At 24.6% G+C, this 15,963-nt stretch overlaps 1 protein-coding gene across 1 annotated transcript; it reads right to left on the bottom strand.

Annotated features, from left to right (window-relative positions):
* Nucleotides 1-615: 615 nt before the first annotated feature.
* LOC129615277 (protein sister of odd and bowel) lies at nt 616-15,472 on the bottom strand. Its single transcript, XM_055530404.1, has 2 exons — nt 13,276-15,472; nt 616-1,330 (listed from the first exon to the last, which is right to left on the bottom strand). Exons 1-2 carry the CDS (start codon nt 14,913-14,915, stop codon nt 667-669), a joined length of 2,304 nt encoding a protein of 767 aa, XP_055386379.1. The 5' UTR covers nt 14,916-15,472; the 3' UTR covers nt 616-666.
* Between the last annotated feature and the right edge of the window lie 491 nt (nt 15,473-15,963).

Below are 15,963 nucleotides of genomic sequence, written 5' to 3'. Positions count from 1 at the left end.
AAGAGAGAACGGTCCACTTCTATCATTAAGAACAACTTTTTTTCAAATATTTGAATGTATTTTTGAAGAATCTTTGAGTTATTAAAATACTGCCCAGCAAACAATTTTCATTACTTGAAAGAAATTCTTGCCCCCTTGGTATTGTTTTCTTTCGGGATATTGCCTTATCATTAAAGGTGAAATTGAACAGTTGAACACATGATCTCATTTTTTTATTTGTTTATTAAAATTTCGTCTCTTATATTACTAATTACTCAATATAGTCATACTTATATAGTTAATAATCGTATTTTTAAAATGTAATAAAAGTTACTTGTACGTTGGAGATTTGATAGCAGACAATCTTGCCATAATTTTACACTTTCAATAAATTCTAAATTTTAAAGAAGTTATTTATAATAAGAGCAGAGCCTTAAATAATTTTTTTTGTTAAAGAATGAATTTTCGTAATATAATTTTAGTTAAACGTTCATGCAATTAATAATAATCTATTTTATCACTGTTAAATTCTGTGAAAATTTTTTGCCAAAACCTGATAATTTTAACCATTTTGAGTCATTTTTTACCAGATCTTTTTAGAAAATTTTCATAGAATTACAAAACATAATGGGCGGACTTGTTATATTAAAAATAATTGCTAAAATATTTAAAACTATACAGAATATTTTAATCGATTGCTGTAACAAGATCTAATGTTGAATGATGAGAATTTTTATCAGATAATGAATTTTTAAAACCTGCAGTTGAATTAACAATAGCAGCAATTGCAGCTGCTGTTGATGCAACTACAGCAGCATTATTATCATCATTATTATTACTATTATCATTATTATTATTATTATTATTTTTATTATTATTACTATTATTGCTATTATTATTTTCATTTTTATTATTATTATTAATTGTAGTATTTGAAGGTGAATTTATATTATTATTACCAGATAATGTTGATGATGATGATGATGATGATGATACAGGGGAATTAGTTGATGATATCGGTGAATTTGTATTGTTGACCGGTGATAATAATTGTTGATCACTTAAACCAGTTGTTATAGCAGCTAAATTATGTGTTAAACTATGACGACGAAGATCACAATTTCTACGAAATACTTTACCACATGAATTACAATGATATGGTTTTATATCGGTATGTGTAAGTAAATGTGTTTTTAAATTAGAACGTTGATTAAAACTACGATTACATACTGGACATTTATGTGGTGATTCTTCCATATGTAAAATTTTATGTACAGCTAATGTACGTGATTGACAAAATCCCTTACCACATTCAGTACATTTAAATGGTTTCTCTTTTGAATGAATATACCTGAAATATGAAAATTTTTATTAATTATAAAAATAAAATAAATTATTTATAAATATTAAATGTTTTTTTTTTTAATTTTCAGGGAATTATGTTAATTAGCATAATAAAATTAATGTAAATAAATAATTGGATGTGTTCCAAAATCATTGTTTTTGCTATCAGAGAGTGTAGGTTTAAATACAGAACAAAACAATGTAGCGGACCACTATTGTAATATGTAGTCTGAATTTAAAGTGCTCTTAAAAGCTCTCATTTACAATTCTTATTCGAATTTAATATTAATTTTTAGTCCCAGAATTTATTCATACTATAAAAATAGATGTATTAAAAATTCTTAACTTTTTTTGTTGAGCAAATGTGTTCCTATGAGAACACTGTAAATCTTTCTCCTCAAATTATACAATAATATATTATGTAAGTACATGAATTTTTGAACAAGAAGACACCGACAGTATTTTATTATATTAAATGATGTTTAAAAGTTGCCGGTTCTTTCTTATATATGCGATGTTGTTCTTGGAATTCAAGTCAATTAGGAAAGAATTTTAAATATTTTTTCACGTTTGTGAAAATTTCGTTATTAAAATTTTTTCTCTTTCTATTTTTTATACTCGTATAGTTTTCGTTTTTTTTCGTATTTTACTTCATTATTTACGACGGTATTCAACGTATCCATGTCTGACATAAAGTACAGTTTTATAACCATTAAAAGTACAAAAAATAAGAAAAAAAAACTAAAAATAAAATTCTTTTCAATTTTTTTTTTATTCTTCGCGATTTTTTTTTTTATAAATGTTGGTACATTTACAATTTATGTATAAACATTATTGGTAAATGATCTTTGAAATATTTTTCGTTAATTTGTTGGTCTCATTTCACGTATATCACGATCAACTAAACAATATTTTAAAGAATTTTATATTTTAAGTTAAAAGTATTAAATGTTTGTATATCAGCCATGGTTTTTTTTGAGTTTTTGGGTAAGATTTTCTGTTTTTCATTTAAAGTTCTAGTTTTCTTTTAGGTCTCATATGTGTATGATAAGGTCTCATCAAATTGTATGAGAAAACACATTTAAATTGTAAAGGAAATAAGAAGAACATAAAATTTTTTTATTTAAAATAAATAAATTATTATTGGAATATAATGGTCGTTAATACTGAACGTATTTGTAATATTCCAGTTTGAAAAACAACAATAATTGCGGGTTGAAGGAGAACTAAAATAAATATTCTGTTTTTTTTAAGAATAACGCTTAACTATATTGTAAAATAGGAACTGAAAGTGTAAGTTAATTTGAAATTTATTAAATTTTTTTGTTTTAATATACAATTTTTTAATAAAATTTACTTCACAAGTTTTATGGTTTGAGAAATTATTTAAAAAATTTTAGAGTATTTTGAAAATAAAATTCAAAATATTGTTCTGATGTCAGTTTGAGAATACAACTATAGCCAGATAATTAAAATTTTAAAATAATTCAAATATTGTTACACTAAACAGCCTATTTATAGCAGAAAAACGTGAAACGTATTAATAAAAATGCATACGTCGCACCTAAAAGTAGGCAATTTTCGTGAAATAGTTTTCAATGCGAGAAATTAAAATAGCTATATGATGTAGTTTGATAAAGAATATTAAAATTTAGTTATTTTTTCCATCGCTATTTTTAAAAAATTCCTATAAGGTTTAATAAAACCTTACTAAACCCTAGGTATTACTTAAAATGTCTAGAAAAACATGTTATTTTAAATTACTTAACATAAAATATTAAATAAATCTTAAAGAATTTTGCAATTTGTGAAATTTTTTGGAATATTTTCTTAAATCAAATGGAAATAACTACTCTAATTTTTAATAATCAAATTTCATTTCCGAATTTATCTATTCTGATTCCGTCTGATTCTGATTTGGATTTTAATGAAATTTTGTCTCTAAAGCATAAATTTTGCTTATAATTTTTTCATTAAATGTAGTTCGATATCTATTTCAATATTCTGTTATACAATAAAAAAATATTTTTATTTTGTAATATTTTCAGAAAAGTTAAACACTTTAATACTAATAACTATTAGCATATACATACAGTATATATATATATATATATATAAGAAGGCAAAAGTGAAAGAAATTGAAAAGAATATTTAACCTTAAACCTCTTAAAATTTATAAACGGATTATGTGCTATAGTTCATATAAAACTGGCATTTAAGATATACTTAACTTCAATAAATATATTCTTTTTCGGGGCGAACAACAAACATACGTACATATATATACGATATTCTTTTGAAGATCTCCCAGTCAATATTACATTTTATGCTTATACGAATTTCGTATACATATATTTTATTATATGAGTATGTAAAGTGAAATATGAAAACTAAATTTCAATAACGTTAAAGAAATAACAAAAAATAATAATAAAAATTTTGGTTAAAGTTTAACTGCCTTTCTTATTTTTTTATTATTATATTATTGAAGAATATACAGATATTATATGTGTAATAATAAAATTGGGTGAAATAAGAATTTAAACGAAAAAAAAAAAAAATTTGGAGAAAATCGAAATAATAAATTAAGAGTGAACACCTTCACGCCGTCGCAATGATCATCATCGCGCATTGAAAACATTACGAAAGAAACAGAAAAAAAAAAACAAAACACAAAAACACACGTACAAGTTACAAGAACATAAAAAATAAATGTATAAAGGTCTAACAAAAGAATTGTCTTTAAAGATGGTTTTTTTTGTCTTATAGTGGCTGTTTTACAATGTCTTCTTCTATAGTAAAATTATTAATCTTTAAGATTTGAAAAACTTCAATAAATGCGTGTATACATTATTTACCTTAAGAGTTTTTATTTTCCATATAACACAGGAACACTGAAAAAAAATATTTTAAAAACCTCTTCAATTTCTTTTTGCGTTTTTCAAAATATTTTCTTGTAAAAAGCCCTAATATTCTTCTTCCCTATATATACCACACGCCTGTCTTTCCAACTTATTATGAAAAGACATGGTTGTATTATTGATGCAATGAAAAATATTCTTAATATTGTATTAAATCTTAATCGACATCGGGCGCCATATGCTACACAATAATTCTCTCAATAATAACAATAAAAAAAAAATATATTAAATATAACATTTTGTTTGTATGTAATCATCTATATATATTTGTTCATATAAGTAGGTATAAATTTTTATTACCTGCTACATATAGACTTTCTTTTTCTGAATAAGTATGATAAGGTATATGAATTTTTATTTATAACCAGTTTTTCAAGTTGAAAAAAGAAAAGAAAAAAAGACATTCTTTCAATATTTCTCTTTCTATTGTTCATTATTATTGTTATATTGTGAATATTATATTTTAATTGTCTGTACTCTGCATTATAAAATTATATTGTGAACTAAAATATTATTGTTGTTTTCTTCTCAATTTTTTAAATATATGAGAGAAAATTGAGAATTTAAATTTTTTTTTTTTCATATTATTATTATTGTTGGAAATATTTTATGAGCATTGGATTTGATTATTTGTTTAGAAAATATTCTTAAAATGAAAATAATAAAAATTAAATGGTTATTTAATTTATAATAAAAATATAAATCTAATTATAATAAATTCGAACATGATTTTCCTTTATAATCTTAAATTAGAGCTTAAATTTAACTAACCCATGGGGTGAGACTGAACACAAATATGTAAAGAAAAAATATATATAAATTTTATTTATTTTTTAAAAATGCATTTTTCTTTTTTCAGAAATGTAAATCTGGAGGCGCTTTATTTTGATTTAAATATAAAGAGAGAAAACTATAAATCATTCAAAATTTACACAAAAAAAAAATGAATTGTGAATATTTAAAAAATACGATTGATTGCTTAAGGTTTTCTATTTATATTTTGTTGTTGTGGTTTTGCTCTCGTTTCTCTATGCGGTTCTCAAAATTTACGTACGGTATATTGTTGCAGGCTTGTTTTTTGAATTTTAAAAATTTTTATGTATTGTAGAACATAAAATTATTTTCGAAAATTATGTGAGAAATATTATGTACATATATGAGTATTGAATTAATTAAAATGTCAATATTTGCTTTTGGTCATGCATATGTGTGTATGTAATAATTATGTGAATATTTTATATCTATATAAAAGTTAATTTGGAATTTTGTATATTTTTCGAATTTATTTTCCATCTGCATGTTTTTTGTTGCACATGTAATTAAATCAAATGATTAATATTTAATTGAGTCTAAAATGAGTTCAGTACTGGTTTCAGAAGATCATTTTCATGGGTACAATATGGAATGTACTATAAGATGTGAAACAAATTTTTTTTTGAGAAATTGGAATTATTTGAATGAAAAAATATCTTGTAAGATTCGCCATAGTTTTTTTTTTTTTTACTCGGATTGAGAATTTGGACTTAGAATGAAAATTTTTTCGAACAGAATGAAATATTTTATATGTACACCGAAATGCGTTTTAAAATAATGTTATCCAAAATTTAGAGCTCGCTGGTTTCAGCATGAGCAACATTAATTTGAAATATAAAGGAGTATAAAAAGGTAAAATTGAGTTTTGTCGAAAATTTCAAAAGTTTCAGAATCGTCCGATTGTAACCCAAGAGTCTCAATATAATAAAAGTACATTCTTGATTGCAAAACAATATTAAAAAAAATCTTAATCTTTTTCATTAATTGGTTTTTTTAATGCAATGTTATTAATGCAAGATTATGCAAGAGATTTTAATAATTATGTAGATTTAATAATATAAATTGAGAAATCAATATCCTATAAGGTGTAACTGCCACGTTATAGCCATAATTCAAAATATTAATCGCAATTGCATTTTAATTTTTGCAAATTAATTTTTTAAGAGCTTACCTTCATTTTTTATTTTTAATATATCTGTACAAAATTGCAATTAATTAAAAAACAAAAAAAAAAATATTTTATCGGATTTGATAATCGAAAATCGATAGTAAAAGTCTAATTAGCGCGGCATGATGCAAAAATTAAAATAAAATAAAAATTAAAAAAAAAATATATAATGAATAAAATAAATGCAAATATAAAATGACTTTGTGTCTATAGATTGTACACCAATGTATAAGATGATATAAACTTGCGCCATACTTATAAAACAGAATTTGCATTTCTTTAACATTTAAATCTATACGAAACAAAAAAAAAAGCAAACCTGAAGCACCTGACATTAATTTCAGTTGGTTGATTCCTTATATACCTTCACGTATACATATATAATATGGTGTTTGTTAAATGAATAAATGAACAACACCGCCTATTGATTGATAGCGATAAATAAAATTTTATATGTTTATATTGAAATTGGAAAATTGTTACTTTTCAACAACAATATCTTTTTCATTTGATCTCGACCATTAATCAATCCAATTAAATGTATATAAATATATAACTAGATATATGTATGTGTATATGTGTGCAATTGAATGGATGAAGAAAATGCGGGCTTTTTCATACATCGCATTTTATTAAAGGTAAAAACAAAAAACAGAAACGTTAAATTAAATATTACAAACTAAATATAAAATAATTTGTCAAGATCCGAAATAAAAACTCATTAATTAAAATTAAAAATATAAAGAGAAAAATTCGAAATAAAACACCAAAAACATAAACAAAGAGAATGAATAAGAAAAAGAAAAATTAAAAAAAATTAAAATTTAAAATCGAATTTTCAATCACTTTTTTGTATTTTGCACAACATTTTGTGTCGCAACAATGAAAAACCTTTTTTATTTTCTACTTTGGCATGAGATTTTGGTTGAAAAGTCAAAATACCGGTCAAATATAATGATCAAATATTAATGATCGGAATTTGTTCTTGACTCTATTTCGAATTTGCTTCTGCCGTTGATTATTTTTGAGTTATAGAACTATTCCTACTCGGCTCACAATGGTGAGTTAAACAAAATACGTAGAGCTAATAGTGGTAATATTAAGCTCAGTTATTGCTTATAACGCTGTGTTCGCAGTTTAGGTGTGTGCCGAAAGTAATCCAAAAAAAAAACTCAAATATTTTTGCCAACGTTACTTACACTGTTTCAAATAGAAATATCGCCAATTAAATTTGGATGAAACTGAAAAAGCGGTTCGAGAATTCACAATAAAAATTTAAAAATAGTTTTAATATTCGATTCTAAAATCTACTGCCTTACTCAAGTATCTATAGCCGAAAAAATACTGTGAACTGGGCTATTGTTTTAAAAAAATTATTTAATATTTCATACTCATTCCATGAATCCAGTCTTTTACTATTTAAACTATCCAAAACTTTAATCAAATGCTAGTTAATCATTACCTAATTCAGTTAGAAAACTACTTATTAATGCAACTACCCTAGTCATACATTAAAAGATTTTCAATCGCTGGTAGGTTAAATAAACTAAATTTAAAGATAACTCCAAGCAAACTAACCCAACATTGAATGTTGGTGCAATGTAATAATAAATAAATAACTTTTTTAATCTTAAATATGTAAGTTCGTTTTTTAAGTACGATTAACTCTTAATTCTACCTCTCTTTTTTCTCATTTTCATTTTTTACATTATACTCTTATTATTATATTTTTTCTTTTAATTTTTAGTGTATTTCAAACAGAATATCAAATATGATGACGTAGTTAAAAGAAGTCATTTTAGTGTCGGTCCTCACTGAAATTTTATTGTATGTAGTGAAATTCGAATCGATCTTTTCCAGTAAAGTTAGTTGAAAAGTCAATACTTATTTCTAGCACCTTATTTTAAAATTATGTCATTACTTAATTCATATAAGGTTTTTCAAAAACGTAGCCTCTTGCACCAATAAACCGGAATTATTTGAATTGTGTTATTTTATTGCTCATCAATAGAAGCGAAATGCCGAATTCGAATTCCTTTCGTAAGTTCGTTAAAAATCGTATGTTCACTTTTAGAATTTTATACAAATTACAGCTAATATATTGGTGTGTCACGAAATCACTATTTTAAACCGCCTCTTTTAACCACACGAAATGTCATTATTGTTATAATATTTAAATAAAATGTGCTGGTTTTGCAAACTGAGTTAGTTTAAATAGAACTTGTTTTTTTATAAGCATTTGTTTTTCGTCTTGTTTTCTTTTTTGTTGTGTGTGTTTAATATCACATTTAAACTTGACAAGGAAAATTCTTCAATTGCAATTAATCACCGATAACTTCAAATGAATTTTTAATGAGGTTTGACATGCGTGTGCATTCAGTGTAAACATGACAAGAAATGGTACACTCTCGATCATAAAAAATGAAAATGTCTTACACACTCTTTATGTAGTTGTCTTTTACTTTGTTTTTCTTCTTTATATTTTCGGTTTTGTTATTTTTATATTTCTATCTCCTTTTAACTTTTAAAAAATTATTTTTCTTTTTAGTATTATTATTTTTTATATGTACTTATATTGCCGAGTTTATTGTTAGGTTTTTGCTTTTTACTTAAATTGCTGGACATTTATTAAGTAGAACTGGAAACTATTGTGATAAAAAGTGGACAGAATAAAATGATTTCAGTGAGCGCGTGTGTATTTCAAAGTCGATATATAAAACGTTTATTAAATAAAAAATATTATGATAGGAAAAATATAGTAGAATGATAGAGTATAAGAGAAGGCAGAGAAAATGGAAATTGGTAAAATTTGTGTGGAATAGTTATATGGTTCTACGGGTAGATGGAAGAATTTATAGAGTAGTATGAAAGAAAACGTATATTAAGATTATTTTTAATTTATTTTCGTTACAGTTGAGTGTGTTGTTCTGTGGCAAAAAAGATTTCCACTGCATGTTTGAATGTTTGTTTAAAGAAATTGTAATTGATATAATGCAAAATTTTAATCAGTCTTTTATAAAAATGTTTAAATTGTATTAGAATTTAAGGCAATGAATTTATTAAAATCTGGTGTGAATTCTGGATGTTTGTTTGGTTCCTCTTTTGGTATATTATTTTAGTACTATTTTTTTTTGAAAAGCAGATTAAATTCAATTTTAAAGTAAAATATTAAAAATTTTAAATAAATAAAAATTGTATTGTTTCTTTACATTTTTTTGGAGCAAGTTCTATAATTTGTACATACAAATAACATAATTTAAATAGTTAAAATTACATACATTATTGTGTACATAGCTTAAAGACAATAAATTGTGTTAAGAAAATAGGTGTAAAATGTTCTAGAACTGGGTTTAGTCAACATTATTTTAGATTGTATTTAGATTGTACATTGTAATTCGTACATAAGGATGAAATATTTATCAAATTGCTACAACAAAGTTTCCGTGGGACTTTGAAAAACAGTGGGAACACAATTTCAAACATTTGGAATTTCAATGGATTTTTAAAATAATTTTGATCTTGGAAACCCATAATAAATTTAATTAATAGTATATAGTTTCAAATTATCTTTGAACGATTTTGAACGATCCAACCCATAATTTTATAAGATACATAGAAAATTTGCATACTTATGGGCGAAATCTCTAATAATTTTTAATGAACAGTACAGAATAACACTACACAATGACATTTATACATGAAGTAGGGCAATAAATTTGCATGAAGCGAATTGAATTAAAAAATTTGAGAAAATTTGGAATTATTTAAGAAAATTTGGAATGTTGAAACTTATTTCACAAATTCAGAATGTGTAAATAAGAATCTTATTATAAAATGTGGTCTACTGTGGGTATTAAAATTTAAATTGTATAAATTCAAATTAAAATCAAAGAAACATAAGAAAATAATAAATTAAATTTTATAATCAAGATGCTGCGAAAAATAATTTTAATAATATAAGATAAATGGAACTTTAATGTTAAAGTTTGACTAATTTTAAAATGAGTTTATTTTATGCATTTTACACTATGCAGTTATGGAAAGTGTTATTTAATGCCCCTATAATAAAAAGAGGAGTAGAAAGAGTAGAAAAACAGATGAAAAGACTATCTTATGGAATTTTATATGCATTTAATTAAACGTATATTCATGATTCATCATTTTTTAATTTGAAACTGTGAATTTACGAGAAATTTTTATTAGATTTCTCATATATTTTTTATTCGAAAGATAAAACGTTCCATAAATTTCAGCGACGTATGAAATTCTATAAGATAAGAGCATTACGTAAAATATGATACTCGAATTTAATGCCTGGAAATTATTCACCTACCTAAATTTCCTCCAAAATTTTTTAATTCTCATACTCGTGTAACATTAAAATTAAGTTAATTTTTTTTTGTAATTTTTATGCATTGTAGGAATTCTTCTATAAATTAGCAGCAATTGGTTTTTCAACGTTCTACAAGAATGTTATTGTTATATGTTATTGTGATTCCCATCCATTTAACAGAATTTATTATTTTCCGATTTATTGTACTTTTGAGGAGGAGTCTTAATATAATGTTGGTAAAGTTATTAATATTTTAACACATTATCGGCTGTGATGTCTAACATTGCCCGTTCTTTAATTTCGACACTATAACTCTCAATCGACTTTAGGTTTATTTCAATTAATTAAAATTATATGAGATATGGTAGAGCTAATAGAGCTAATATGAATTAATAAAAATCATCCAAACTAAATTTTATAATTTTAGTGTTTCATATAAGTGGTCATGTAGCGAGATCGGTCATGCATTTTTAGTTTTGAAGCAGCAAGAATTTTTAGAATCTGCGTTTAATTTTACTCTGGAAAAATGGCGACATAAATTAGGCACCTTAATGTGCTTAAAGAAATGAAAAGAAACTAAACAAAAGTTAATTTATTGATTTTAACTTCTTCTTATACTCCATTAGTTTGTTAATCATGATCTAAATATATTATAAAATTAAATCCATATAACGTTAGTCATCGTATTATAACACTCTTGACCATAAATTTTAACACAGGTTGATTATAGCTCGTTTCTTTTTCATTTTTTCTAAGATAAAAATAATAAAGTTAAACAAAAAAATTTTTTTTTTTATTTTTCTTTATTTTATTCTTTTATCTCTTAATGTCTGTCATTCTATAGATTTTTATAGATTTTCTTGTTATATTCTTGTTATTATTTAGTTATACTTAAAAAATTTAAGTGGGTATCTTATTATACGGTTCTACTTTAGAGTTCTTTTTTTAACGATATTATTTTTATAAAGATATTTAAAGATAAAAGATTAAGAAAGAAATAATAAATGTCATACATTACATCACTATATATTATATGTTGTTAACTTTTATACTCACAAACAAACATACAACAAATATATACACAATAGATATAAATGAGAATATCGTGAATTGGCCGACGGCAAAATTTTAGAATTTCTCTTTCTTATCACATAATTATATTGCATGTAATTTGTTTTTAAGGTGTCAAAAATTTTGATGGTTTATACCCGTATTATAGTGATAATATATAAAATGAAATACATTCTTGCCGAGATACAGAGTTTTCTATAATCTTCTATCATCTACCACATTCTACTTCTTCTTCCTTCTACTTCTTACTTTTAGGTAGAAAAATATAACAAACACTCTGTTATTTAACTTGAGGTTCAATTTCAATGAAGAAAAATTTAGAAAAATAATAATACTGTGTGTTATAATTGGAGTCGTATCAAATCTTTCCTCCATTAAATATTTCGACGGTAACCTATCCGCCTTTAGTGGCTCAAAATTACGCCGAATATTTGAATAAAACGAATAAGTTTACTTTAAGAATTTAAAATCAGTTGAAATAAACAAATCTTATTTTGTAATTTTTTTATGTGAAATAATCTTGGGTTAAGTTTTCCTTGAAAGCCGGTTTGAAATCATTTAAATGGGAATGCTTTAAGATAATGTCATTGTTTATCTACACAATCATAAAGCATCAACATTGTTAATATTCTGTTTAAAAATATACCTACGTAAAAGGAAAATATATTTTTCGATTGCATAATTTTAGGCGAATTACAAACAAATGAAAGTAATAACGAGAACTTATTAGTGGTGGTACGACGAAAAAATCTATTAGAAATGGTACGCTTTTTCCATTGCTTGTGAGAGTATAACAGATTAAATAATATAATAAGAATATTCTGTGTGCTATATAAAACAGCAGTTGAGAGCAATTAGTTATAATTCATAATGTTAAGGAAAATACTTTATAATTCTAATTAAGAGTTTTGTTTTCGTCATTTTCGGCAACAGGAACTAAAACAAATAATATTTTAAATTCAAGGAAAAAAAAGATAAATTTCTTCAAAAATTCTTACGTTTTAAACACAGAACACAGAATCTAATAAAAGTAGACAGACAATCGTTTATTAAAGCATACAAAAAATATAAAAAGAACTATTGTGAAACCACAAATATTTAAATTGGGGTCTTCACCTATGGAACATCCTGATGTTGAATCATTCCTTTTATTCTAATGAAAATGTACAAAGGTGAACATAAGATGTAAAAGAAAAGTTAAAAATCCTCATCAAAATTATTAATGATTCTGTCATTTTTGTGCAAAATATTTATGTGCATGGTATTTATACAGGTAAATGCATTCATGTTTGTATGTGCATTTAAACAAATAATACATAAGTTACGAGAATCAATCATGCTGTATTGAAAATCATTTTTATCTCATATTGTTACTGTACACATACAAACATTTTTCTTTCTATATTTGTTTCATTGTTGTCAAGTACTGATGTAAGAGATGGAATAACAAAGCTATTTAAATTTAACAAAAAATTATAAATGGTTATTATACTTAACACGCATGAAATGCTATTTAACTATGTGTATACACAAATATTTAAGTGTATAAGTGTGTATACGTACAATAATAAAAAATAAAAAATATTTTAATAAAAAAATATAAATATGCAAATCATAATGATTGATATGAATTATTGTTAACCTACCTATGATCCCTAAGGTGATCCTGTCTACGAAAAGCTTTTCCGCATATATCACACGAATATGGACGTTCATCGGTATGTGTTCGCTCATGTATTAATAAATTATATGATTTTGTAAATTGTCTATTACAAAATTTGCATATAAATTGTTTTTTCGGTCGCTGACTTCCATTTGTGGCTGTCGCTGTTGTAGTTGCAGCTGCAGTTACTGCTGATGATGCAGATGATGATGATGTAGAGCTTGATGTATTATTAGATGTAATATTTGTAGTTGTAGCATCCAATAAATCATTTGTGGTTGAAGATTTAGTATTAGATGTATTACTACTATTATTATTGTTAGTTGATATTCTCTGTAGTATAACAATATTATTATTTGTTGCGGATGATGATGTAGTTGTAGCCGAAGTAGATGCTGATGATGATGAAGTACTTAATAAATGATTTAAAGAATTCGATGTTATATTTAATATTTGTTGGTGTGAGTTAATTAAAGATTGATGATGGTGATGATGATGATGATGATTTTTTTTATTATTATTATTACTATTATTTGTTGTGGTAATTGCTGCATGTAAAACTTTGTCGTGTAACATTACTGATTGTATTGGATCAACAATTTGTTGATATGCTGCATTCAATAATAAATTTGAATAATTTGTATTATTATCTAATTGATTTACCAATAATTGTTGTTCAGTTGATGAATCTAATGATGATTCAAATGATAAATGATCCTCATTATCTAATAAAGATGAATTTATATTATCACAATCATTGATTTCATCATTATTATTATTTGCTAAATTATCATTTTGTAATTCTGATGAATTGTCCGAATTTATAGTTGTGCTATGATTCTGATGACGATTGTTATGACGTTGTAATAATGATGGTAATAATGATGGTAGCTTTTGATGATTTGTACTTTGATTATTATTTGATGTGCTAATAATAGTGTTTGATAAATGTGTTGATGATGAAGATGAAGATGATGATGAAGATGCATTTCCAGCTATTGAAGTAGTTGTAGCAGATATTGTACCAGATGTTGATGATATTGGTTGTGATACGGGTATTGATTCTGTAGCAGTAAAACGTAAAACATCAGCTTTTCCAGTAATACGTTGTAATGTTAAATATGATTCTAAAGCTTGTAAATTTAATGCAGCAGCAGCTGCTGAATTTGCTGGTAAGAGTGCTGCTTGTTGTAAACTTGTTACCATTGCACCTTGTAATGATAAAACAACAGCAGCTGCTGCTGATGCTAAGTCCGCATTGCTATTACTTGCTGTATTTAAATTATTTGAAGACATATTATTGCTGTTGTTATTATTATTGCTACTTAAATTATTATTTCCGTTTCCGTTATTATTGTTGCTGTTATTATTTATTGATTGAATGTTTGATAATGTTGGGAGCATAGAACTGTTATTATTATTGTTATTATTATTATTATTAGTGTTGTTTGATGTAATTATTGTGTTATTTGTTGCTGCAACTGTATTAAATAGACCAGCTAGGGTCTGAAAATCAATTGTTGAAGTTGTTGATAATCCTGATTGAGAAGTTTGTGAATTACGAATTTTTGTAATACTAGATTGAACACTTGACGCTGGAATTGTGTCTGTTAACTGTTCCATGTTATAAATGATATTTGAAAAATTTTTAAAAGCACCCTTTTTCCAATAAATTTCTGTTAGTTCGGTTTTTGAAAACCCGTATATTTTTTGAATTTTGAATAGCACTAAAGCAGTTTAAATCAATACTCTTTGCAATCTGTATCAAATTTGAAATGATTTTCTAAAATATTATTTCTTTGTACTCAGGCTTGTTTCCTTGTAAAATACAAATATATTATTGTTTATTTATTTTTATTTCTTTTCATATTGTTTACAAATTGCTAAATATAGTTTGTTTTTTTTATACCTATATTAACCACAGATCAAAACTAAAAAGAGGGCCCAAATATCTTACGGGCAATTATCTTTTAATCTGTATAAGAGCACAAAGAAAAAACTAAACAAAAAGCAACTAAATGTGTTGGATAGAAATTAATGCCTCATATTGTTTCGATACAATGCTTTCTTATAAAATGTTTTTTAACATAGTTGATTTCTTATTTTACTTTTATTTAACTAATATTAAGACGAAGATTATTTTGAAATCTTTTTTCCTTTATTCCATGGTTTTATTTCAATGTTTATTATTCGTTGCTTGTTTAGGATCATTCTCAGCGGGACGAGTTCTTTTTTTTACTTTTATTTGAACATCGAACAAACATATTATTTTATAAGTTAATAAATACGTATACTTTTGTAATATGTCTTTATAAACAAGATGAGTTGGTTAGGAACTTAAAGCAAATAGAACATAAATTCGTTTTAATAATAAAGCACATATTTAAATATTGTATTTTACACTTAAGGAAAAACAAAAAAATAAATTTGTAATTGTACATCAGCTAGAAAATTTATGTAGTTTACGACACGCGACTATAAATCACTTCGGTCACGCTTATTAGTAAATTTTCTTTTTTAAAGAATAACCATGTTGTAATTGATCAATTAACAAAGTCTTCTTTTCATTTACATGTAGCTTAAAATTATAAGATGGTTGTAAAGTTCATATATTTCAAAATATGCTTAAAATTTCATGCAAGTTTATTTTCAAAGTCGTATTTCACTAAAA

The sequence above is a fragment of the Condylostylus longicornis genome, unplaced genomic scaffold, assembly GCF_029603195.1.
Source record: "Condylostylus longicornis isolate FDR11 unplaced genomic scaffold, ASM2960319v2 ptg000135l, whole genome shotgun sequence".
NCBI classification, from domain to species: Eukaryota; Metazoa; Arthropoda; class Insecta; order Diptera; family Dolichopodidae; genus Condylostylus; species Condylostylus longicornis.
This window is presented reverse-complemented; position numbering and strand designations above follow the sequence as displayed.